General features: G+C 43.2%; 2 protein-coding genes and 1 pseudogene across 3 annotated transcripts; 1 reads left to right on the top strand and 2 right to left on the bottom strand.

Moving 5' to 3' along the window:
- Nucleotides 1-219: 219 nt before the first annotated feature.
- Nucleotides 220-600, bottom strand: LOC133904493 (putative cysteine proteinase inhibitor 7). The gene has a single exon (XM_062346002.1). The coding sequence runs from the start codon at nt 598-600 to the stop codon at nt 220-222; it is 381 nt and encodes a 126-aa protein (XP_062201986.1).
- A 9,633-nt stretch (nt 601-10,233) lies between these two features.
- Nucleotides 10,234-12,900, top strand: LOC133904492 (uncharacterized; annotated as a pseudogene).
- A 3,343-nt stretch (nt 12,901-16,243) lies between these two features.
- On the bottom strand, nt 16,244-19,118 carry LOC133904254 (G-type lectin S-receptor-like serine/threonine-protein kinase At2g19130). Of its 2 annotated transcripts, XM_062345711.1 has the most exons (2): nt 18,685-18,784; nt 16,244-16,873 (listed from the first exon to the last, which is right to left on the bottom strand). In XM_062345711.1, exons 1-2 carry the CDS (start codon nt 18,689-18,691, stop codon nt 16,398-16,400), a joined length of 483 nt encoding a protein of 160 aa, XP_062201695.1. In that variant the 5' UTR covers nt 18,692-18,784; the 3' UTR covers nt 16,244-16,397. The 2 variants fall into 2 exon arrangements, with proteins under 2 accessions (XP_062201695.1, XP_062201694.1); XM_062345710.1 differs by having other exon boundaries at nt 16,244-19,118.
- Between the last annotated feature and the right edge of the window lie 8,167 nt (nt 19,119-27,285).

Below are 27,285 nucleotides of genomic sequence, written 5' to 3'. Positions count from 1 at the left end.
AGATCTTATTCCTGCTTATTAAGTAAAAAATATATTAGAAATACTGTTATTAATCTTCCTTTTGTTCTTTTCATTTGTTATTTGTACTGTTCATATTTCTCTTCTATTCATCAATTGTTTTTACACTGAAAAAGATTGATCAAGAACAAAATTATTTCATTATATTGAAAAAATTATTCATTAAGATTCATTTGTTACATATAATTATCCGGGACGCGCTCAGTTGGCCGGCGGCGGCCGCGACCTGATGACGGCCTCGAAGGAGAGAACCTTTTGGGGTTCGATCTTTTCAATCACGTACACCACCGCCCTGTACTTGTCGTCCCCAGGGCCGGCGCGGTTGGACGCGTCGATGATGAGCTCGTAGTTGCGGTTCGTACTGGTGCACTCGCCGACATCCTGCGCCCTGGCGCTCTCCACCTTGTCGAAGCGGAGCACGGTGTGCTGCTGCTCCACCGCCCACTTGCCGAGGTTCTGGATGAACGGGTCGTCGACGTGAGCTACCGTTCTCCATGGACAGGTATCTGCGGCGGCGAGCGAGGCGACGGCGCAAACAATGGTGGCTACGGCGGCGAGAAGGAGGCCACTGCAGGTCCTCATGATTGCTGGATAGGTTTGCGCGGTAGGTGTGTGTCTGGTTTCGGCCGGCCGGTGGTGTTTTTTTGAAGGTGCGGACTGCTGTGTCCAAGATCAGGAACCCGAGGGCATTTAAACAGATAGGTTGCGCATGCATGCATGCAGGTGGATTCATATCCATCTTTATGTGTAATCTATTTACAACTGGATTGATATCCATGTTGATGTGTGATTTAGTAGGAATTAAAATTGATCATATCCAGTCTCCTCTGAGTTCATGACGGCAAGTCACGCCGTGACTTTAATTCGCCATCTGCCGTCCAAATAGAGAACGTACGTTTAATATGCTTTTACATGCTAAGAAGAAAATATTAGGATATGGAAACCTTAAATGCCAGCCTAAACGGTATAGTTTTGATTGAGCGCTAATAATTACCTTCCTGTTAATTTACGAGAAAATAATTAAGGTGGTACCTGCATGTATTGCATGTCGTGTAATCCTACATTCCTACCAGCAGGTCGCATATATTGCTGCTAATTGAGAAGTATATAAAATCTTACATCTGTATCTGTCCTGTATACTACAAATTGTAGCCTTCGTAGAACGCTCTCGTGACATTAAGGTGGGTACAGTTTGTGTCGTGAAAAAACAGCCTCAATTGACCATACAGCAATTGATCGCTTGGCGATATGTTGCAAACTGTCAATGTAGGGCTTGGGCGTACTATACGGAACCAATCGGAACCCATACGGACCAATACCTTGTGACAACAAAGACAATCATACGAGATGTATTGTCTCTGCGATTTCTTTCACTACTACATAGCCCTACATATATAGCATCCCATCAGTATCAGTTCAATAATAACTGCAAATTATAGTATTCGAATAGGATCTATAAGTAGTACGTAACGAAAGGTAGGATATACGATGCGGTCAAGCCGGATACGATGGCGGTTCGTACATATTTTCCGGTAATAACACATTTCTAATGCGTGTATCTCACTATTTATGACGATGAGTTTTATTGAACTAACAAATACGTTGCGTTTTTATTTGAAGTGCCACAAGCAAGGTTTCAACACCGTTCTTTGTGGATATTATGTTTGCCAGTTTCTTAGGGTAAACGGGAGGTACACAACAAACCCTCGGGATGTAAGTCATCATTGCACTTGCACATTTTTATTTGGTTCAGTTTCCATTGTCAATAGTATTTTAGCTCTTTAAGTTATATTTTCATTTCAGGCATGGATGATCAAACCTATCCACACCTCTCTCAAAGACGAAAATATCAAAAACGTCCAACGTGATATGTGCCGGTCCATCATGCACGAAGTCATCCACAAGAGTGGCAGATTCTTCGATCTCGAAGACGAATTGGCTAGTCATCCGAGTCTTTGTGAGTGGGAGATGAAAGAATACTTGTGTTGAATATTTAGCTTATGATGTAAATTGACTTGAAAATATTGTACTTGTAAATAATTTTGTATTTGTGTTAAATATTAGACTTGTGTTGATTCAAATACTGTTTGTTGGGGGGAAATAAAACAGCCTAAGGATAATGGTTGAAGATTACCATTCAGATCCCTTCGGAGTCTTGATCTCCAGACCCTCTGTTAAAAGCTCGATCTCCGATGTCATCAGATCCCTTCATGGTACCCCTTCGTACCTGTGAAGCCTTCCCTTGGCTACACCGGAATATTCCCCCGAAGCCTCCCAAAAACCCGACCTCTCGAAGCCTCGATCCTCCAAAGCTTCGGCCTCTCCAAGCCCAGACCCTCTGGGGTCCTTCTTCCCAAAGCCTTCACCTCCCGGTTCCATACATCCCGAGGCCTCCATCTCGGGCTGCTCGGAACGCCTTCCCGAAGACAGCAGGGTGAGTTAGCAGGCCTTTGGAAAGATGTGCCGGAAGGGGAGCACCGGTCGTGCTTTACCTGCAAGGAAGTGATCGGCATTAAAGGCCTAGGCTAATGGACACTGCTCTGACATCCCGGTGTGATGGAGGCTATCCTGACACCCCTAACAGTGCGGCGTCAGGCCGCAATCTGCGACCGGCTCGCCCCCTTCAGGGGACAGGCACCACGATAATTACCACGGTGGATATTTATCTCCCCAATAGGGTAGAAGGTAGTTATCCGGGATAAAGCCCAATAATTTAGTCAGATCCCAAATATTTGTACATTATGATAACTTGTATACCAAGTTACGCACGACCCTATAAATAGGAGGCCATGATCCTCTAGGTAGAAGTAGGCAACGAGCAAGACAGAAAAAAGATACAAAGGTGAAAACACACCAAGTCACGCTGTGATACTCCTTCCAGAGTGATTCATTTTTCTACCATCAATACATTTGTGGTGTTCCTTCTTCTTAAACTTCGTCTCCAAGCTTGAGTCTCCTCCTTAGAAGAAACTCTCGCCGTACTTGCTGGGGCAAGACGAACTCTTTCTCCAACAGCACGCCGTCCGTGGGGACTCGAACATAGAAGTGCTAAGAGAGGTAGGAATCTACTAGAAAAACCACCAAAGGGTTAGCTAAAACCGCCATACCCACCGTTACAAGCATACAACCATATGCATAGCTGCCTTAGCCATACGCACCGTATGCATGCTCTAGACCCGCTATCATGTGGGACGGCATTCCTCCGACCTTGGCCAACTTAGAACCCTAAGTCGGTACAGGAACTCCAGACGGCGCGGAGGCCTTCCAGCCTCAGCACGACAAAGACTTCACCACCTTAGGAGAGGATGCGGCTGAAGCCATGGCTAAGCAGGCCACCTTCCATGGTTCTGGGCGGTCCAACCCAGGAGTGCTCCCACCTGGACTTGGTCCCCAGGTATCCCCTTCGACCATACCTATGATACCCCGAGCAAGCTAACATCTTCGGAAAGTCTGTCCAAATAGCGCCCTCCTTGGGCCCCACAGGCGAAAGAGAGTTCCAAGAAGATGGAGGGCTCCGGGGTGCGCAGACCCCACCAGCACCTCCAACGCCGCCCTCGCAACGCCAACCATGCACAGGGAACCCCTAGCCCACCTCGTCTGGGGAGGCATAGTTAGAACCACTTTGGCCCCAAAAGCCGGTGCACCGGGTAGCCTCGATGGTCTCCCAAGGGGGAAGCAAACCTGGGGAAACCATAGGCTCTGGGACACACCGCCTTTGACAATGACCCCAACGACAACTCCAAGCTTCGGCACCCCCAGAGGCACACGGGTGTGTCCTGCACAGACTAGGGTGCGGCCATAACACCAACGACTACCGCACCCTCATGACCTTCCGAGAGGAATACCTCAAAAGGCAAGCAGAATACCTGATCGCAGAAAGAGCGGGTGGAGGACGGCGCAGGGTCCGGAGACCTGGGGCCAACTCAAGGGCAAATCCCCGGCCCCTCAACCCTGCATCGTCGCTACCAACCCTACCAACAGTACCACTACTAGCAATAAGAACTGAATCGCAAACACGCCGTCGCCAGGCTCCGGATGGAGTACCTCCGGAGCTGGGCATCGGCTTAGGGCCGAGGAGGTCGCGGACCATCTCTCCCTACTAACCTTCGACTACGCCTCTGACATGCCATCGCCAGGCCCCGGATGGATTACCTCCGGGGCTAGGCAACGGCTAAAGGCTGAGGGGTCAAGCACCGCCTCTCCTAGCCTAGCCACAGGCTTTGAGGCCACCAAACCTCGCAATAGAGGCCTTATTCCTACAAAGGTACGCCCGCTATTAACCACCAAGTAGTTTACCTAGTGATCCGTCTTTCATATGGCTAGGTTAGAGTCTGTTGGAGGCCTCCAACATTACTGCTAGAAGTCTTTTTTCAATAGATAGCCACTAGAAGTAGCAGAACTTAAGTTACATTCTCACTTAGCATGAACAGTTATATAACCTAGCTATGTTTTATGCTATAACTAGCTTCTTATTGCCGACAGTAGACTACAAAACTTAGCTAGTATAACCATGCAAAATCCCTACACTCCCGTAGACTCATCGTGCCTAGGTCGCCTGAGGGGCTGGCCGGCCCAGGTTTCCTTTAAGGCATTGTGCGGCCTCGGAAGTGTAGTTGCCACGTATCAAGGGATTTCCTTGACAGACTGTGTTGCGGCGCCACCTGTAGGACATCTTCAGGTGGTGTGACAAGCCCACGTACCGCGGACATAGCATGCCTAGGTCAACTGGAAGGCAAGACTGCCTAGATTTCCTGAAAGGCATTGCGTAGTCTCGGTAGACAGTGAGGCCCACACACCACGGACGCCGCTTATGCCTAGGTTACCTGCAAGGCAAATTATGCTCAGGGTGCCCTGGAAGGCATTTGCATAGCCTCTGGTGTCGAAGCAACGCCCCGAGGGATGTCCCCGGTGGTGGAGTTGCGGTGCTCCAAGGAATGCTGTAGCAAGGAATCCTCGTTGCATGACATGCCTACACACCGTAGGCTTAGTATGCCTAGGTCACCTGGAAGGCAAGACTGCCTAGGTTTCCTAGAAGATATTGTGTAGCCTCTGTAGTGTGTGGATGCCAGTTATCAAGGGACATCCTTGTTAATGTAGTTGCAGCGCCCCCGGGGGATTTCTCCGGAGGCGTGGCAAGCCCACGCACCAGTAAACATCACTTGTCTAAATCCAAGGTCACCTGAAAAGGTTTCCTGGAGGGTAGGCTTTGCCCTGGTAGAAAGTGGAGCCCACACATCGTGGGTGTAGCATGCCTAGGTTACCTAGAAGGCAAGACTACTTAGGCTTCCTGGAAGGTATTGTGTAGCCTCGATATTGTATGGACGCCGCATATCCGGGGACTGCCCTGATGTGAGGATGTGGTGCTCTGAGGAATGATGTCGCAAGGAATCCTCTCTGCACGACATGCTTATATACCGCGGGCGCCGCTTGTGCCTAGGTCACCTGCAAGGCAGATTATGCCTAGGGTGCCTTCGAAGGCATTGTATAGCTTCGGTCATATAAATACCACGCGCCAGGGCACATCCTTGGTGGACAGTGTTGTGGTGCACCCCGGGCGTTTCCTCGGTAGCACGACAAGCCTACACACCACGGGCGTAGCATGCCTAGGTCACCTAGAAGGCAAGGCTGCCTAGGTTTCCTAGAAGGTATTGCGTAGCTCCGATAGTGTGTAGGACTTTCGGCATTAATACATGCTAAGAAACTTTGCAAAACCTCCGGCAAAAACAGAGAACCTTACAAAACCTCCGACAAAAAACGGAGAGTCTTACAAAACCTTCGGTAAAAACAGAGAGTCTTACAAAACCTCCGACAAAAACGGAGTCTTACAAAACCTCCGACAAAAACGAAGAACCTTACAAAACCTCCGACAAAAACAAAAGGTCTTGCAAAACCTCTTACAAAACCTCTGATAAAAACGGAGAGTCTTAAAAAACCTCCGGTAAAAACGGAGAACTTTATAAAACCTCCGATAAAAATGGAGAGTCTTACAAAACCCCTGACAAAAACGGAGAGTCTTGCAAAACCTCCGCACAACAAAGAGTCTTACAAAACCTCCGATAAAAATGAAGAGCTTTACCAAACCTCCGACAAAGATGGAGAGCTTTACCAAACCTCCGGCAAAAACGGAGAGCTTTACCAAACCTCCAACAAAGACAGAGAGCTTTACCAAACCTCCGACAAAAACAGAGAGCTTTACCAAACCTCCGCACAACAGAGAGCCTTACAAAACCTCCAGCAAAATGGAGAGACTTTCAAAAACCCCCGCGATGGAGATGTTTTCTAGAAACTCCGCTGGGCGAAAAAGTTCTGAAAGGACCTAACGGGAAAAGTACCCCGGTATCTTGAAGGCTAATGTCTTCGTGCCAAAGGGATACAAAACCCGGTGGCCTCCAAAGAGCATCGCACAGATCAAAGGGATATAAAAATCCCCCTCCCTATTGGGAAAGAGACCGCAATTCATGGTAGCGGCTAAGGAATGAGGGGGTCACGGACCACCTCTCCCGCCTAGTCTTCAGATTCGCCTCTGACGCGCCGTCGCTAGATTCTGAACAGAATACCTCCAGAGCCGGGCAGCGGCTAAGGGCTGAGGGGGTCGCAGACCACCTCTCCCGCCTAGCCTTCGGCTTCACCTCCGGCGCACCATCGTCAGGCTCCAGACAGAACACCTCTGGAGCCAGGCAATGGCTAAGGGTCGAGGGGGTTGCAGACCACCTCTCCCACCTAGCCTTCGGCTTCGCCTCTAACCCGTCGTTGCCAGGCTTCGGACGGAACATCTCCAGAGCCAAGCAGCGGCTAAGGGCCGAGGGGGTCGCGGACCACCTCTCCCGTCTAGCCTTCGGCTTCGCCTCTAACACGCCATCGCCAGGCTCCGGACAGAGTACCTCCAGAGTCGGGCAGTGGCTAAGGGCCGAGGGGGTCGCGGACCACCTCTCTCGTCTAGCCTTCGGCTTCGCCTCTGACGTGCCATCACCAGGCTCCGAACGGAGTACCTCCGGAGCCAGGCAGTGGCTAAGGGCCGAGGGGGTCGCGAACCACCTCTCCCTCCTAGCCTTCGACTGCGGACGGAATACCTCTGGAGCCGGGCAGCAGCTAAGGGCTGAGGGGGTCACGGACCACCTCTCCTGTCTAGCCTTCGGCTTCGCCTCCGATGCGCCGTCGCTAGGTTCCGACGGAATACCTTCGGAACCAGGTAGCAGCTAAGGGCCGAGGGGGTCGCGGACCACCTCTCCTGTCTAGCCTTCGGCTTTGCCTCCGATGCGCCGTCGCTAGGTTCCAACGGAATGCCTCCGGAACCAGGTAGCAGCTAAGGGCCGAGGGGGTCGCAGACCACCTCTCCCACACAGCCTTCGGCTTCGCCTCCAACGCGCTATCTCCAGGCTCCGGACGGAGTACCTCCAGAGCCAGGCAGCGACTAAGGGCCAAGGGAGTCGCGAACCACCTCTCTTGCCTAGTCTTCGGCTGCGCCTCCGACACATCATCACCTTCAACTCAGGCAATCGCTAAGGAACCCGAAGGGTCAAGGACCACCTCCGGAGCTCGTCTCCAAATGTTCCAGATGGACTTTGCTGAGTCAGAAATCTAGAACAAATTAGGAAGGAGACCCTACCAGTCCCAGGCCCGAGGAGTACGTAGTAACCGGGGACGACGTGGTCGCCAATGCTTCACCCGGTTCTCCTTAGTTACCCTACGTATCCATCACCACCAGATTCCCGAGGCCACCTCTCCCTCAGAAGGAACGAAATCAGTGATGATCTATTCGAAGGCTCGGTGCTCCGATCGTCAAAAAAACTAGTCATCGCCTTCGAAGGGGACGAAGAAGCACGATTTGGAGGCACGAAAGCACACGCGCATGCGGTCACCCGTTCGAAAGATCCCCTCATACTCCGATACGGAAGGAGATACGACCCCCCGAATTATTCAGAACGTGGCAGTGGCACATCTTGTCCCACCAAGCAAACGCGTGGGATTCTCCAATCCCACACATAACTTCTACTCTAGCGACCTCAAAGGACAGAGAATCGTCATCAGACATCCTTGATGCTATACCAGGCTAGGGTTAATTTTTCCTCCACATCCTCTCCCCTCTCTGAAATATCGGGGCCCGAGAATGAGGGGGTACTGTTGGGGGGAAAATAAACCAGCCTGAGGATAATGGTTGAAGATTACCATCCAGATCCCTCCGGAGCCTTGATCTTCGGACCCTCTGTTAAAAGCTCGATCTCCGATATCATCAAATCCCTTCACGATACTCCTTCAAAGTCCATTCAGGGTTATGTGACCAATTTTGCCCCTAAAAAAACAACGATGTGTTTTGATTAAAAAAAAAAGCTATTTGAGGTGTTGCAGAATGCAGAATTGAATAGTTTTTCATCTTTTATGGGTTTTCATAGGCCCCCTATCAGAGTTGACCATCCGTCACGGCTTTTGTCGAACCTCCAGCATGGCTCCGGGTGATCCACTGTGGCTCGGGTACTCTTGAACCTGCGTGGATCGCTGCAATTTCAATCCAAAAGGAAGAATTTGAAAACAAATGCAATGACAATTGTAATACCCCGTATTTTAGAGTATGCTAATTATCTTATATTAATAACCATGTTAGATTAATGACCTTTAATTATACTTGAATACTAGAGATAAGATAGTCAAATTTTAGTTGACAAAGTTCTTTCACGGGGTGCAACTAAATTATTTCAATAAACATTGAACCCGGGTGACCATTGCATATTGTTTCTTTGTGTGTGTCTACGGCTGCATGCATGTGTGAATGGCTTGTACACCTGCTAGAAAATCTCGTCGCTGGTTTTGGTTAGAATATTGTACATAGGGCCCAGCTGTCATAGAGGCGCAGTAGTTAAATACTTTCTCAGCTCAACAGTGAATTAGACAGGACCGGAAGAGAGCTGTGCTTTTGCTTAAGGCAGCTGCCAGGTGGGACCCATTGCATGTAAAGAAAATTAACCAACGGAGGATAAATACTTCTAGAGTCACAGCTTTGCCCTTGCTTCAGAAGTAAACGTGTGTTTGGTTCAATGGATATGCAGGGATGGGAGATGGCCGTCCCATATTTGCTAGCGTTTGGTTTGAGGGTGAGTAAGGTTGGGATTGCCACTGACACCGAATATGCCATAAGATTCGGGGCAGACGGAGCCGCGAAAAATTGGCGGACTGTGCGGCCCCCGTCCCTTCGCACCCCTCGTGAGTCCGACGCCCTGTTGCAGTCACCTTCTTTTTCTAGAACAGAGGCTGCGCACACAGTTCCTCACCTCCCGTTCCTTTCTCCCAGAACAAAGGCGGCACACACACGTGGGCGCCAGGGGAACCAGGAGGTGGCGACCGGCAACCTCCTCCCTCATCCATCCAGGCGGCTCTTCCCTCCTCCCTCCGTCACCTGTACCCTCCTCCACCCTCAGCCCTCCTTTGTCCTCGACCACATGCATATGGAGGAGCGAAGCCGACAGCCGAAACTACATCGGGTGGAGACGAAGGTGGAGGCGCAGAACGACCTTGTCCCCGCGTCCTCCTCCCTCTTCGTCTTCGGCTCGCCCCACCACACTTCACGACCTCAGCAGATCGGCTTGTGCCCAAGGTATGAAACCCTATCTCGATTGGATGGTAAAATCATAGCCTGGGACAGTTTTAGGACTTCATGATTTGGCATGCTAGATAGCAAGCCTTGGCTGATTAGGGGGCCAGGAATATTTTTGCATTGTACTCAAGAGTTTGGTGGCTTCCTGTGATCCGTGATGTTGTGTGGAAGGGCGAAGTTCTGCCGGTATTTATGCGCCTAACGAAAAAACCAATATTTGCACCCAAATTTTCTCTTGTATGTTAGTATACTCTTTTCAGACCATAGAGACCAATGATTTCTTCTGTCCATTGTCATTCTTATAACGATTTCTGTCCATTGTGCATTGTCTTGTGCCCAAATTGGTTGTAGAGTGTGGTAAATTTTAGGTGACTATAGACTAATTGATGCATAAACATGGATGGGTTACTTCCTGATTTGTTAAGATTACTTGTAGGGTATAGGTTAAAAATCTATTTTGTTGTAATCTATATGAAAATCTTTTTTTCCTGCATCCTGTATGGCTTACCTCATCATAAATTGGTGCTTAAACGCATCCTGCTATAATGGATTTTTTCTCGGTTCATACAACAAAAACTCATGTGTAGCCTAATTGATGTGAACATATGTGATTTGTCTATGCATTGTAGATGGACAAGAGGACCAAGCTTTTAATTTATGGTGCTGCAGCACATATGTTGATGTCGATGATGGCCATAGTTATTGAGTCTAGAAAAAGAAAAAGGGGTGCAAGGAGAGAACCTATTACCTATGGACCAATAGAAGAAAGAGATAGGATCAGAATTGAGTACCTGAACACAAAAATATGGAGGAATGATACAACTTGTGTAAACATGCTTAGACTTAGTAGAGCATGTTACTTCCGATTCTGTATGCTTTTTAGGGATCGTGGGTTGCTTCAAGATACTATTCATGTGTGTGTTGAGCAGCAGGTAGCAATGTTTTTAAATACAGTGGGACATAACCTTAGAAATAGGTTAGTTGGCACTAATTTTGATAGATCTGGTGAAATAGTTAGCTGTTATTTCAATAAAGTACTTCATGCTGTTGGTGAGTTACGAGATAAACTTATTAGACCACCTTCATTGGACACTCCAACCAAAATATCAGGGAATCCAAGGTGGGATCCTTATTTTAAGGTGTGAGGTTCAACCCTATTTCATTTTCTAATTTTTTAGTTATATAAGACCGTATGTTTCCTAATCTTTTATGGCTTGTATTGAACATAAAATAGGATTGTATTGGAGCTATTGATGGCACGCATGTACAAGCCTCTGTTTCTAAGGATATGGAGCCTTGCTTTCGGGGTAGGAAGTCTCATGCCACTCAAAATGTAATGGCAGCCGTAGATTTTGATCTTCGGTTCACTTATGTCTTGGCTGATTGGGAGGGGACAACACATGACGCTCTAGTATTAAGAGATGCTTTAGAATGTGAAAATGTCCTTCGTGTACCACAAGATAATAGATTTATTTTGTAGCTCAATTACTCGATGCCATTTGTTGATATGTAGCAATGTGACCCACTTGTCCATCATTTGTTAGGTAAATTCTACCTAGTTGATGCTAGATATGGAGCCAAACCCGGGTTTTCGCCCCCTTTTCATGTTGTCCTGTACCATTTGAATGAATGGGGGAATAATCCGGTGCAAAATGAGAAGGAATTGTTCAACCTTAGGCACTCGGCTCTTCATGTTACGGTAGAGCGTGCGTTTGGGTCACTCAAGAGGAGGTTCAAAATTCTTGATGATGCCACTCCATTCTTCCCATGTCGGACTCAAGTAGACATTGTTGTAGCTTGTTGCATTGTTCATAACTGGGTTATACAATATGGGGGTGATGAGCTGATCATACAAGAATCTAATTGGCCAAGTCATAACCATGCTACATCATCAATTGGGCAAGCAAGTGAACATGCATTTATGGTTAATTTTAGGCAGGGAATTGCAGATCAAATGTGGGAAGACCGTCAAAACCACTATAGAAACTAATATGTAGTTCTACTATGTCTTTGTAGCTTGCTGAAATTTCATTTGTATGGACAAATTGATTGTTGAAATGTATTTGTATGGACTATTGGGTTGCTGAAATGTATTTGTATGGACAAGTGGATTGCTGAAATGTATTTGTATGAACAAATTGATTAATGAATTCAATTTGTGTCTTGCTGAAATGTATTTGTCAATAAATTGCATGCTGTAATTTCTTGTAATATATGGTAGGAAATGGAGTCTGAGGGACAACAAGAGCACACTGGGGAACTAGCTGAGGGAAGTGGCCATTTCACATGGAATTCAACAATGTCCTCTTTCATGCTCTCTCACCTAGCCAATGTGGTGGCTAGTGGCACTAGGACATCATCTGGCTTCAAGAAAGTCCATCTCAATATGTGTGTTAGGGCTGTGAATCATCATTTTAAGACTAGGCTTAGTGGGGAGCAGATTAAAAATCATTTGAGAACATGGCAGCGAAAGTATGTAAAGATAAATAGGCTTAGAAAATTGAGTGCTACTGGTTGGGATGAAGATAATTTTATTATTACTCTTGATCATGAGCACTATACAGACTATGTCAAGGTATCCTTACAACAAATTTTCTTTTGTGCATCAACTACTTTGCTTTCTAGTGATGCTATACTGAAACATGTTACAATCTTTTGTGCTTGTTATATGCTTTGAAAGAGAAACATATGTTGAGGTTTTGTTGTACTAGATTCTTTGTGCAAATGGGTCTTTTCATATTAATAATGTGTCTACATGTTTTGTCTACTAATTGGTCTTATCATTTCTAGGATCACAAATATGATGATGAGTACTTGAACAAACCTCTTGAGTACTATGATAACATGGTTACCATCTTTGGGAACACCATGGCTACAAGACGATATGCAAAGGGGTCAAATGAGGCTCTAGGTACCGAAAATGTTGAAACTGAAAATGAAGAGGGTGACAGAAATGGTATTCCTACCACTTCTGAAGATAATGGGGCATCCTCATCTGCCAGCAAGCCCAAAAGAGCCAAGATAATTAAGAGGACAGACTGATTGCTGCATTCAAATCTGTTGGTGACAAGCTTGCCAATACTATAGTGAAGGCCGGTACCGTGGATAAGGATGTACCTGAAGATTTATTTGACAACTTGAATAGCCTTCCAGGTTTCAATAAGACACACATATCTTTCTACTATGCTTACCTGGTTGCCAACCTTAACATGGCTAGAGCTTTCAACAAGCTGCCATTCAACCACAAGTTAAATTGGGTTGCTATGTTCATTAGTGACAAGTTTCCTGGATGTTAGACATTCTTTGATTATGTGAGGGTTGTCTCCCTACTTTTGGCTTGTACCCATTAAACAATGCATTATGGGTTAATTGCATGCAGACTTGTATGCATACTTTTGACTTGTACCACATAAAACAATGCATTGTGGTCTAATTATATGTGTATAATTATAGACTGCTACTTATGGCATGTGATGTAAAAACCAGTTAACACTTCAAAGTTGCAGAAACCTTTTGATTTTGTTACAGAAATTAGACATTCTATTTTTCAGTAATTTACCTCAGGAAGCCACATTCAGGGCATGAGATACTTGCCTATGTCAATTTCTTTTACATGGTATAGCTGTTACTTTCACACTACTATTATATGTGTTCCTCATTCCATCAATGAGGCAGCACCAAGTTGACCCCAGGCTCCAATGAAGAAATCTGCTTAGCCATCATGAAATCTGCTTCAGTGGCCATAATGGAGGTAACTTCACCAACTTTTGAAAGAGGTACGCATATCCAGCTTGTTCATCCTCATCCATCCATCCAAACAAAAAATGAGATCATCCCATCCATCCAAACAAAAAATGAGATCATCCCATCCAACATTATCCCTCTAACCAAATAAAAAATTAGCTCGTCCCATCCTTCTAACCAAACAAAAACTGAGATCATCCAATCCCTAGAAACAGGGATGGCCATAACCCATCTCACCTTACCTCTAAACCAAACAAACCCTAAGCTACCGGTGGGACCCACCTCATTCATAGTTTAATCAAAGAAGGGGATCAGACCGGGCCTTCACCAACATGGCCTTTTCTTATTTGTTAGGTTCGGGAAGGCTTGAGTTGTTTATTGGTCGAGCTCATCAGTTCACTGCCCAAGTGCTACCCGACGCTGACCGTAGCTCGTAGAAACTGACCTCGACATTGACCCAGTGATTGGTGCTACTGTATAAGTGGCTAGCACTGCTACAAAAGTTTTGCTAGTATGTCAAGGCAGTTGAAGTGCTATAGAAATACTGTTAGAGAAAGCAATTTAATTGATATTTGTTGAACTCTACTAACTAATTAAGGCAAGCGGCATATATCTATTAGCATACTTACATTCTACATATATTTTATTTTGATATTGTTATACCGTCTCTATAAGCAAGCGAGATTTATGTTAATAACATACTAACATTCTACTTTCATTTATACATTTCAAGTATAATTAAGGCAAGTGGCGTATATCTATTGGCATACTTACATTCTGCATATATTTTATTTTGATGTTGTTATATCGTCTCTATAAGAGAGCGAGATATATACTATTAACATACTAACATTCTACTTTCATTTTTACATTTCGAGTGGTTATTCTACTAATATTACATTTATGTGTTTACATTTAAAGTTATTGTGTTGCTTACATTCTGTGTGTGTTTTATAACTAAAGTTAATTGTGTTGTTTACATTCTACATGTAATTTATATCTTATGTTGGTGTGATATTTGTACCGTTATGATACTTACATTTTGTGTGCATTTTATATCAGATGTCGGTATGTTGTCTCTGTATTGACCTTATTAACTGGTGTTACGACGACAATTGTATTGTACCGGTCACAATTCATGTATGGGATTGTCTGAGTTCTTCGACGAGGATAGCTCTTTTTCAAAACAACGTGTTTGGTGATAGATTCGTAGGAGCGACCAAGTACTAGTACATCAAGAGATACGATCCCCAGAGGGCTAAAGAGCTCTGCTATTCTAGAACTGCATGAATGTATGGTATTCTATTAGAGAATGTTGACATCGGAGTACCCCTCTATAGAGTATAAAAGTGTAAAATTTCACCCTCGTGACTCCCAGGTTGGGAAGATTGCGGTCATGTGTGACACCAGTTAAATCATTGTTTATTTGTGCTATTGGTTGACTTGCATATTGGCTGAGTTGAATCATTATTTTAGCTTCCGCGTGTGTTATGTTAGTTTTGCTAATATCATGTATCCGTTTGCTAAGTGTGATTTATCATACTCATCCTTACTTGTTGCTACATTTTCGTAGACCGTAAAATATGAACTAAGCTAGTTAAGATGGGAGAACGACTAGGCGTAACAAGAGCATTAGCTTAATATTTGTTGTTCACTCATGTAAAATGTCATCTTAAATATTGTAAATGTTTCTAAAATAATAAATAAAGAAGAAAAACGGTTGTAATCCACTTCTTGTCCATGTATGCTTTTATTTTTACCTTACACGGTTATAAATTAACTTTTATAACTGTGTGGCGGTTATCATGTCTAGACCCTGATGGGGGCGTGCACTACTGTAGAAACTCTCATCAATATCGGTTTAAAATCGTCATCAATAACGGGTTGTGAACCAACACTGATTACTCGGCACTGATAGTCACTGATATCAGTGCCGGGTATGGAACCGATACTAAAAATCACTATCAGTGCCGGTTGGTGACCCCAACTGGTACTGATAGTGGACTATCAGTGTCGGTTGGAGCTATCATGGCTAACTGGCACTAATAGTCTCTGTCTTGATTCAACGTTTTTTTGCCGAAAGAAACTTCAAAAATTTTTTTTGCGACCAGTAGCACCTGACCAGAGGCTGTCGGCCTGACCACGCTCAACATTCGCAAGTCACGCGATATTCACTCGCATGCAGCAACCAAGACTCGAACTCAAAATTTCATAGCCTGTGTGCTCGCGTGATCCCTCTAACCATCTCAGCTATCGTCCATTCATGAGTATAGTAGCACAATAAATCCTTTTGACATCTTTTGACGGAACGTTTGAATGGCTATTTGAACATCTACATGACCTCAAATAAAAAAGTTGTCAAGTACAAAGTTGTACATCTCGTCTAGAGTTACAATTTTCAAATAAGTTTTTCCTTGTCCGACTTCGTGTGAAAAAGTTATAAATTTTTTAATATAAGCTGTTATCAACCACTGTTGCAACTTTACATCTCATCTAGAGTTACAATTTTCAAATAAGTTTTTTCTTGTCCGATTTCGTGTGAAAAAGTTATAAATTTTTTAATATAAGCTGTTATCGATCACTGTTGCAACTTTATTATAATCATTTGGACATTTGAATGACCTCAAATTAAAAAGTTTTTAACTACAAAGTTGTAAATCTCATCAAGAGCTATAATTTTCATATAAAGTTTTTTCCCATCCGACTTTGTGTGAAAAAGTTATGAATTTTTTAAAATAAATTATGACCGTAACTAGTATCAGTGCTGGTTCGTAGTAAGAACCGGCAGTAATTCTTGCTCACTCATTTCTCTTGTACTTTGAAAGTACTGAAAGTATTTCCGTCCACATCCATAACAAACGTGCATCATACATCTCCACTAAATATGACACTGTCTAACATGAAAGGGAGACTGTGCTTATATACCATACAGGCAAGGTACGAAGGTAGATAACATTTTATTGCAGAACAGAGAAGACAGGAAATTAAAAGGCTCTGTATGGTACAAGAAATTCCCATGGATATTAAGAAATATTTGGCTAAAGGAGAATTAGAAGCAAGTGGAATGTGAGCTTCCAGCGATAGCTTGAAGTAGTCTCGGCATTGGGGGTATGCTGATTTCAAGTAGGCCCTCAAGGATTTGAACCACCTCGCCCATTGTTGGCCGGTCGGACTCATCATCTTGAATGCACCAACATGCAACCTTGCAAGCAATTTCAGCTTCTTTCAAATTCACTTCACTGCATAATCTGTGATCCAACAAGCTCCTAACATCTCCCTCAAGAATCTGCCGAGCAACATGTACAGGGTAATAAACGTCATGATTGCTACCGCAAGAACATGAAACATATGAGTTCCTCCTTCCGGATACGATTTCCAATAAAACCATCCCATAGGCATAAACATCAACTTTTGGTGTAATAGCCACTCCGCTGATCCATTCGGGTGCAAGGTATCCTATAGTTCCTCTCATTGTAGTTAGGACGCGGCTGAAATCTCTTCCCAAAAACTTGGCCATTCCGAAATCTGCGATTTTTGGGACAAATGAATCACTAAGGAGAATATTTTCTGGCTTAATGTCACAATGTATGATGCAGTCGCGGCAATCAGCATGCAAGTAGGCCAATCCTCTAGCAACTCCCAAGGCTATTTGATACCTAGTACTCCATTTCAGCACTGCAGCTTGGCTCTGGAAAATATGGATATCCAGAGAGCCATTTGGCATGTGTTCATAAACAAGCAACCTCCTAGCACCTTCACAACAAAAACCAATCAATTTAACTAAATTGATATGTTGGATGATTCCAATCGAGCTCACTTCAGCTCTAAATTGCTTCTCTCTTTGATGAGTACCATCGAGTCTCTTCACTGCTATGGCAATTGAGTCATTTAGAAACCCCTTGAATACTGAACCGAAACCACCTCGCCCTAGCTTCTCTGAGAAATTTTTCGTTGCACGTTGCAAATCAATGTATCGGAATGCAATGATGCCATTGCAACCTTGAGCACTATTCGATATGAGGCCAGTGCTCTTCCTTTTGTTACTCCAAATCACTATTAGCATGATGAATACAAACAAGCCTAAAGCAGCAACACTTGTACCAGTGGCAACTCCAATAACAAATCCTCTCCTTTTTTTCTCTAGACTTTGCACATCTTTAGCAGCAAGGCGAAGGTAAAGAGTTTCTCCATTTGAATTTGCTGTGCTACTACACTGTATTTGCCTTATGTTAAGAAGTTCTTCATGCCAAACAGAACATGTGCCGTCACTGAAGGAATATGCAGAGCAAGAGCAATTATCTAGGCAAACTTGACCGCATTCACCTATGCTATGAGCAGCTTCTACTTTGTGGGAACTTTGGGACAAACTAACACATGGCACAGAGTAGAACTTGTCTGTGGAACTTGTTACGCTTCCATTCTCAATGCAGTCTAATGGAGTATTTCTCAAGCATCCACCCGTTCGATCATCTAGCTCCCAATCCTCAGGGGATCTTATGGTGAATCCCTTCATACAAGTGCAATGAGCAAGCGCATCATCATTGCAAATTGTGAAAGGTCCACAGGCGGCATACACATCACACTGAGCTCTGGGTTGGACATAGATCAGATGCCAATCTTGTGAGCCTTCAAGCCAAATGGACGTCTTAATTTGACCAGAGACGTCCAAGTGATGATAAACGACCGTTGTTTCATCTACTAATGCATATGTGTAGTATTTCTCATGAGCATTGTCTACAAATGACCTGTTAACGGCTTGCCTAGTGTTCCTTAACATCTCTGCCACCGAAGCAAAGTATTGGCCATTCCACACACCACTAGACCAATATGGTGCAGACGAATTCAATGGTGCAAGGATAAACTGGTTAACACCACTGGGGTCTAGCTCCTCAAAGTATACACCAGTAGCTGGGCTCAAGGAGTTTTTGTTAGAAACAAGACGGCGATTCAGGCCGGTGATCTTGTCCCAACCAAGCTTTGCCCCAGGGAAAAATGTATCCGTCGGGTGGTCAAAACTCTGCCATAAAATGTCCGACGAGTTTGAGATGCTCCTTAGGATAAAGTTTCCGCTATTCAGGAGCATGGCAATGGTACTTTTTTTTGTCATGTTGGCTTGGCTAGACCAGAAAATGGAGTCGGTTGACCGATTTACGATAACAAGGTTGCCATCATGAGAGATTTTGAGCAACAGTGAGGTGGGGCTCTTGATTGGATCATCCCTGTTTGCTACCCATGCTTGTGTAAATTTGGGGACATTATTGAACCATATGCCAAGATACCAGCTGCTAGTGTTTTGGGAGGATTTGCTGCTTGCCTCGAAGAAACCAAGCGCGTACCTGCCATTTTTGGAGACGAGCTTGTCGCGAATGGAGAGTGCTTGACCAGCTGAGATGGTGTCCGTCGTGGCTGAGCTCGCAGGGATGTGTATGGTGAACAGTAATGCAACGATAATATGGTCGTAAGGCATGGTAGTGAACAAAGGGGAATCTTGGATAGACAGGATGAATAGGGTACAGGGTCCTCACTGCTAAGTGCTGCTTTATAGATGGGAAATGAGGCCAAAAGGAAATGGTGAAACATCAACCACCGCCATGAACATTGGGGCGCAGTCAGACCGAGAACCACGAATTAGTATGCTGAAAACACGTCCACAAACTAGTATGCTACATATTGTCCACACGGCAAGGGCATATTAAAGTTCTGTAGTATTTGATAAGTTGAAACTGGACAGTATTTATGTTCCTTTTCCTTCTAGTTTTAAAGCATGCATAGGCACAAAATGGGCAAATATATAAACTCAAATTCCCACGTTAATATGCAGAAGTCAACAATTTCTAGTTTCTCTAATTAATTGAGAGAAAAGGGAATAATCTACGGCACTTATGTTCTATGGCACATTGTCAAAAAAGCTCTGGATATAAACATACCTAGAACTATTACCTACATGATGTGTGATTAGTTGAGGAATCGATGTTGAGCAACAACCTAAGAATCTAATCTTTGTTGTTGGTGTAGCATATTTAGATCATGTTTAGCAGAGCTCTAACTCCGAGATCTATGTAAGATTTAAAGTTTATAGGATAAAATAAAATAATTTAAATATTTATTTTTAGTCTAAAATTAGAACAAGATATCTCGATCAAAGAATCAATCTGTCCACAGCTCTAGCTCCAAGAATTTCTAGAGCTAGGAATGACCAGCTCCAAAAATTCTTGAAGGTAGAGCTATGCCAAATAGGCTCTTATGTTAGGCTATTTGGCTATACTGTAATGATATTGCTTTTGATAAAAAAAAAACAATTACTACTTTCTTGCATGTATTATTCAGAGGAACACATTGGCTACGCCATTAGAGTTTACTAAAAAAGAAGAGGAAAGAGCAAATGTGTACAAGGCGTGTCAAAGATTGGAGATTGTAGCATTGGGAGTCTTTGTTAGAAATGGGTGGTGATTCAATTCTAGAATATGTGCTGGATGATATATTTGTCTTTATGTAGTTTCAACATTTATTTGCTTATTTGATCATGCATGAGTCATGCAACCTAATTCTAATAAGAAATCAGGTTGTGTGTATTGTACATTGTAGAGGCCCAAAACAAGTTTTCATTATTTTAAAAAAACTTATGTTCTATAAAGTAAGATGTTTTCATTATTTTAAAAAAACTTATGTTCTATAAAGTAAGATTTCAGGTTCGAAGCTAAGCCTAGCTTAATTCAAATGATCGCTCGGTCATATATAGTAAATTTGGATTGAAGATATAGAAAGGTTTCTAATTATTGGTTAGGTATCCAAGCTTTCTGCACATAGATTCTATTCAGTATGCCATTCCAATTTTTAAATGAAAAGCCTATGATTATTAATATTTTATGTTTAACTACTTCCATATCTATCTCTTTAGGGAACTCGAACATTCCTAATATGATAGGCCACAAGATGTCGTTCTTAATTGAATCAAGAACCACGTGCATATCACCTCGTTCGCTAGTCCACAATTTGTAGCTAATAGGAACATGATCCTTAACAGCTATCCCACAAACTGACTTGTACAGCCTGATCACTTTCTCTGGTGCAATTGGCTCCCCTGCTGGTGAGACATCCGTGATCACAAATCATTCCGTAGGCATCTTCGAGGGACCTTGGACGATGCTACTCCTGGGATTGCTCATTGTCGTGACCCTCCAAAGTATCAGGAATCTACACATAAGCGAAAAAATTATTGAGAATCTATACGATCATATGTATAACATATGCATTCATCTACTTATGAATTACCTCATCGCCTCCACTGGTATCTGTTTGGTCTAGGTTGAAGTAGTTACTCGGGCTACGTTCTTCAATGTTTGACGGTGGCACATCTCCTTTCGGCACCTGGGCCAGATCGGAGGGGGCACATTCTTGAGTTTTCTGCATACGATGGCGACGAGTGGTTGGTGGCGTCATCCTTTCCTAAGTATTCTGCATATGATGACAACGAGCGGTTGAGTGTTATGTAGATAGAGAGCTAAGGACGAAGGGAGATATAGAGAAAGCCGACCAGGGAGGGAGAGAGGCCGGCGAAACAGTGAGATAATCAAGAGGGAGTCGATAGAGAGAATGCCTACACATATAATATTGTAAATGAGTACATTATGATCATATTTAACAAAAAAGTACATTGCCATGACCAACATATTTGGCCCAAAAAAATGAAATGAGCCAGAAACAAGAAATAATACAACCAATATACCATACAAATAACCTAAAGCATCAGATGTACCTAACCTCTTACTTTATGTGGTGAGAATACCTCTTAATACCTTATGTACTTATTCTTGTTTTATTGGGTTCAAATGTAGACCCAGAAGGCATTTAAGCTGATGTTGGTGGTGAAGAATAACAGACTTAGGTTTTATCTGCACCCAAATTACGTGTAGGGTTTGGGTCTACATATTATGTTTCCGATGTATTACAAACTCTATATTAAGCTTGGCAAAGGTATGATTGACTATGTGTTGTAATATATTTTGTAAGACTTTAGGGGCTGTTTGCTTTATGTCTGTAGCTGGCCAAGCCAAAAAGTTGGCTGACGTTTGCTTCAAAGCCAGGTTTTGGCAAGCCCTAACAAAACTTGTCTATCCAGCTACAGTAAACAGAGCATCCGGGCTGATTTACAGGCGGCGACAACGTCCACCAAAATTTGGCTTGCCTCCTGCAGCGAACCAAATTGACATGGCAGAAGGGGAACCGGCTCCTCAGACTTTGGCAAGCAAAGTCACGGAGCTATATAGTGTGATGAACAGTATTCTGTGAGAGCATGAACAGTCGCTTGCAGTACTTTAATGGAGGACGGATACCGTTCAAAAAATAATGTGCGGATTTTACTGTAGCAAGCATATTGTAGCATTGTTGTATCACGCTATAGCCATGAACCTTGCCCATCCGTTCTAGATCCAGCGGCTGAAAGAGGGGGAAGTCACAGATATTGTAGCTCCGTGACTTCCCTTGCCAAATCAGAGGAGTCGTTTCTGGCAGAAGGCTATTGGCTGTATTAAATGGTTCTTTTTGGATTATCAACCTTATTGGATAACGGGCAGGTTACGCTAGTTTAAAATAAAAAAAAATTATCGTATTCACTTAGGAAACCATGCTAGTAGAAAATCATAGATCGTTACCACTCGATGCACAGTGCAATGAAAGAAGAGTTAGAGTAGATCAATCCAACGTTATGCGCGTCAAACTCCTCAAGTAGCTTCTCGATCAGATCCACGACCAGTCCCGCGCAGGTGGTCACGCTCCCCGACCAACTCCGAGTAGGTGGTTGTGCTCCTCGACCAGTTCCTCCACCAGCTCCCGATCAGGCCCGTCGCGTCCTCGACTATCCAACCAGATCCGAGTGGTCACATTGTGCTCTGCGATCAGATGAGCAGGTACGTCGACCAGTTCGTCACAGCTGGTGACTAGTCCCGAACACGTCGTGATCAACTTGCCGATAAGATCAACGCTACAATAGCTGCAGCGCCTCTACAGTATCCACACGTACTGGGTAGAAACGTCGAGCGTCGATATGCTAGCACTGCACGCGCGGCTAGGGTTTTGGAAGATCTTGTAGAAGGTTGCGGCTAGAGTTTCAGAGTGGCTCAACCTTAGCACGCCTTACCCATGCCTCTCCTTATATAGAGCTCGCTAATAGGCTCCCACGTTGGAAGCCCTTTAGAACTCTAACTTCTCATAGATTACAATCCAATCAAAATCCATATACGAATCCAATTCGTATGTTTTGTTCTAACTCATTAAGTGCGTGGCCCGTTAGGTTCATATACAAACAGCTATGACTCAAAAACCCTTTCCAAACCAAAATCAATAGTAGTCCCTAACAGGACATGTTGACTTCCAAGTATACACAAAAGATCATATCGGCGGAACCTTGATATACATATGCACCGATCTCTTCGCCTCACGATACCAGTCAAGCTCAAGGCGAAATACGTGCCACTCTTGTGATAGCTCGACCATTCACTCGATCAAGTAGTATATTCATCATGACTAACTCTTTAATCGTATTAGCATTGCCATGCACTTTCTCGATCCAACTACCTCAAGGGGCCCAGAGATATCTCTCCCATTATCAAGGAGGGGCACATTCCATCTTGATCGCTCACAACCCACGATATGTTTCATGACAAACCCAAAAACTACCTTTATGACTACCAAGTTACGGAATAAGATTTGACAGCCTCAAAATATGCCACTACATATTCTGGAAATCAATGACGATATCAGGTATAAGGATCCTGCAGGTACACCATTTAAGATAACAACTGATGGCACATCATAAATAACAATCCCAGTAGTATCCCAAGGTAGGTCTATTCAACATCATGTTCTCTAACATAAATGTCCACATTATTGACTTGGTATCTCTATATCTATGATCTATAAAACGTGATCATCAATCAATATATGTGCTGATCTTATGTATCATCACAATGATATGCGACCATGGATCAACTAAGAATAACATCATGATATAAACAAAGAGTTTCATGAACAAGTCACATACTTACCAATCAATATAAAAGGTAGTCATTCTTGGAATAACAATATTATTTAAAATTACATTAACATAGATGTGTGATATAATCATCTTTATGATTGTCTCTAGGGCATATCACTTCAAACCTTTCACTGTGTATCTAATGTGTAATCCAATTGAACCGGTGTATTCCTCACGATTTAATCTACAAAATAAGATCCATATTTGCTATATTTTGAAAGAAAAAATAGTGACATATGGTCCACATGTGTCATACTCTCATATTTAAACACTAATTCTAGAGCCCAATTTTAGTATGGCCCCAATTTGGCCACAACCAAATTTTGGATTGGCTCATTGATGTACGAAACCAAACATCCCCTTAAATCAGGTTTTATAATGGAAGTATGTTTCTAATGACAAATCTATTAAAAATATATGTATCAGCTATTGATTAAAAAACCGATACAAGATGTACAGTGGAACTCAGAGGTGGGGTCCGACAAATATGTAAGACTCGTACTAGCATGGAGTTGTTTATGTAAATGGACAAATCTAGGTTGTAAGCTAAATTGGATATTATTTATAAAATCCTAATGTTGTCTAACGCAATGGAAACCACTTAATTGATGGTTTTAGTTGGTGACATTTTTTCATGCCAACGCACGGGCTTGACACATGAATATGTTGAACATATTAGATTATTTAGTATTTTTCTTTGAGTATAGACGCGAGTATTCTACGTGCGCGCTTACCAGTACTAGTACTCCTGCCGACTGCCCGCCGAGTACTGGTCCTTCCTAGTGGGTGCCGAGTACTTGTCCCGATTTGATGATGGAATTAGCTGAGTTATCTGAAGGAAGCATGCATGAAGGTGGGTTAATCAGGGCTATAAGCGGACTATTGCTCCTCTTTTTCCTTCAGCGTCAAGCTGCTTTCATGCACTTATGTAAGAACCCTAGCTCCAGCCTCAAGTAGTCTTGACCGGAGGGAGTAGTACATGTCATGACGAGGTGATGGACCATGGAAAGGTTGAGGGGAGGCGAGACCATGCGGTGAGAGAGGTGATGCCACAGGCGGGCAGCACGGACAATGAGGTATCATAACTATCATTGGACTAGGGCACGCCTTACTCTTTTGTGATGAGTGGCCAGAGTCTGCAGCCGTTAGAGGCCGGGGAGGAGAACATTCTAAGCAGACCACAAAAACCCAGTCATTAGTGGTTCAAGATAAAAAAGGTTCTTACAAAAATCTTGACTTCAATTACGCCAGTGGATCTATTTGGAAACATAGATATTTCACTACATAAATTGCAGGAAATTTGTAGTAGTTATTGTGAAGTTCCAAGCTAGCCGTCTCAGGTCATATTTCAATTCAACTGATTTTAATTTTGCAATGTCAGATAGAGACATGACATGTTTACTTGACTTACTCCAACGTTTCTTCAATGCGCGTGCCTAGGACTTATGAACCGATCGATGCCTGGACCAGATAATGTAAGGACACGTCAACAGAGCAATATAAGTCGAACTATCTTGAATGATTGACAGTGAACCAAATATGGATAGTCTGTAAGTTTCTAGACATGTTTCTAGATGAATTATCAGATATGCCACCAGATCAAGATATTGAGTTTGTAATTCATCTTGTGCCAGGAACTAAGCCTATAGCTAAGAGACCCTATAGGATGCCTGTTAATGACCTAGCCGAATTAAAGAAGCAAATATAAGAATTGTTAGAGAAGGGTTATTTTTGCCCTAGTACCTCGCCATGGGAAGCACATGTGCTCTTCATGTAGAAGAAAGATGGAGGCCAAAGGATGTGCATAGATTATCGAGTACTTAATGATGTCACCATAAAGAATAAGTATTCATTACCCAGAATCGAAGATCTATTCAACCAACTTATCAGAGCTCGAGTGGTTTCAAAGATAGAGTTAAGATCAGGATACCATCAGCTAAAGATTCGAATATCAGATAGTCAGCTAAAGATTCGAATATCAGATATACCCAAGATAGCATTCATCACTCGGCATGAATTATATGAGTTTACAGATATGTCGTTCGGATTAACTAGCACCCCAGGTTACTTCATCTACCTCATGAATAAGGTTTTTATGTAGTATCTGGATAAGTTTGTTGTGGTGTTTATTGATGACATACTAGTTTACTCTAAGAGTGAAGAAGAACATGAAGAGTACCTAAGAAAAGTTTTAGGAAAGCTTAGAGAACATCAACTGTATGTGAAGCTTAGCAAGTGTGAGTTTTGGTTAGCAGAGGTGCCATTTCTTAGACATATTTTATTTGTCGGAGGAGTTGCAGTAGACCCAAGTAAGGTGAAAGATATGTTGAATTGGAAATCACCTACCAGCGTTACAGAAGTGAGAAATTTTCTTGGTCTAGCAGGCTATTACCGACGTATCGTAGAAGGTTTCTCGAAGATAGCCAAGCCACTTATAGAGTTGCTAAAGAAGAAAAAGATGTATGAATGGACAAGCGCTTGTGAAGCGAGTTTCAATGAGCTTAAGAAGAAGTTAACTACAGCCCCAGTATTAGTGTTGTCGGATATCCAGAAGAACTTCGACATATATTACAAGGCATCTCGATAAGATCTTGGATGTGTTTTGATGCAAGAAGGACAAGTGATAGCGTACACTTCGAGACAGTTGAGGACTCATGAGAAGAATTATCCAACTCATAACTTGGAGTTAGCAGCAGTAGTGCATGCTTTGAAAATATGGAGGCATTATATTCTTGGGTAAAGATGTGAAGTATACATGGATCATAAGAGCTTAAAGTATATATTCACCCAGACGGACCTTAACTTGAGGCAACGAAGATGGCTAGAATTGATCAAGGATTATGATGTAGGAATCCATTATCACCCAGAAAAAATAAACGTGGTTGTAGACGCGTTAATTCGTAAAGTATACAGTACTATTGCCATGTTACAAGAAGCTCAACCGACTTTGTGTGAAGAATTCCGACGTCTTAACCTAGGTTTTGTCATGAATTTAAAGGCAGTAACCATGGAAGTAGAACCTACCTTGGATGAGGACATTCGGAAGGGACAGAAAGATATGAAAATATCAAAGGGATTAAAGAAAATATTAATGCAGGCAAAGCCCCAAAGTTCTCAGAAGACGAGAAAGGCATGGTATGGTTTGTCAAGTGCATCTATGTACCAGACCAAAAATAACTTAAGGAGATAATTTTAAGATAAGCTCATGAGTCAGCTTATTCTATTCACCCAAGCAGTACCAAGATGTATCAGAATTTGAAGTGCTGCTATTGGTGGCCTGGTATGAAGTGAGAGATAGACGAGTATGTGGTAGTGTGTGATGTATGTCAGCGTGTGAAAGTAGAATATCAGAAACCAACAGGATTGCTACAGCCTCTGAAGATACTAGAATGAAAGTGGGAAGAAATTAGGATGGATTTCATAGTCATTTTACCTCGTACCCAATCAGGATATGATTCAATATGGGTCATTATGGATCGTCTCACAAAGGTAGCTCATTTCATTCCGGTTAAAACAATCTATAAAGGAGATAAGTTAACAGAGTTATCTCGTACCCAATCCAGGATTGTGTGCTTGCATAGTGTTCCAAAGAGAATAGTGTCAAATCGAGGGACTCAATTTACCTCAAGATTTTGGCAGCAACTTCATAAATCCTTGGACACGAAGTTGAATTTTAGCTCAGCATATCACCCACAGACAAATGGACAGACAGAAAGAATAAACCAGATACTTGAGGATACGTTGCGGGCTTGTGCTCTTCAAAATCGTAACAGTTGGGATAAGAACTTGCTGTATGCAGAATTTTCGTATAGCACTAGTTATCAGTCCAATTTACAGATGACCCCATTCGAGACATTATATGGAAGGAAGTGTAGAACATCCTTGCATTGGAGTGAGACTAGAG

Source organism: Phragmites australis, chromosome 22 (assembly GCF_958298935.1).
Source record: "Phragmites australis chromosome 22, lpPhrAust1.1, whole genome shotgun sequence".
NCBI lineage: Eukaryota > Viridiplantae > Streptophyta > Magnoliopsida > Poales > Poaceae > Phragmites > Phragmites australis.
The sequence above is the reverse complement of the archived record's forward strand: the minus strand, read 5'-3'. Positions and strand labels throughout refer to the sequence as shown.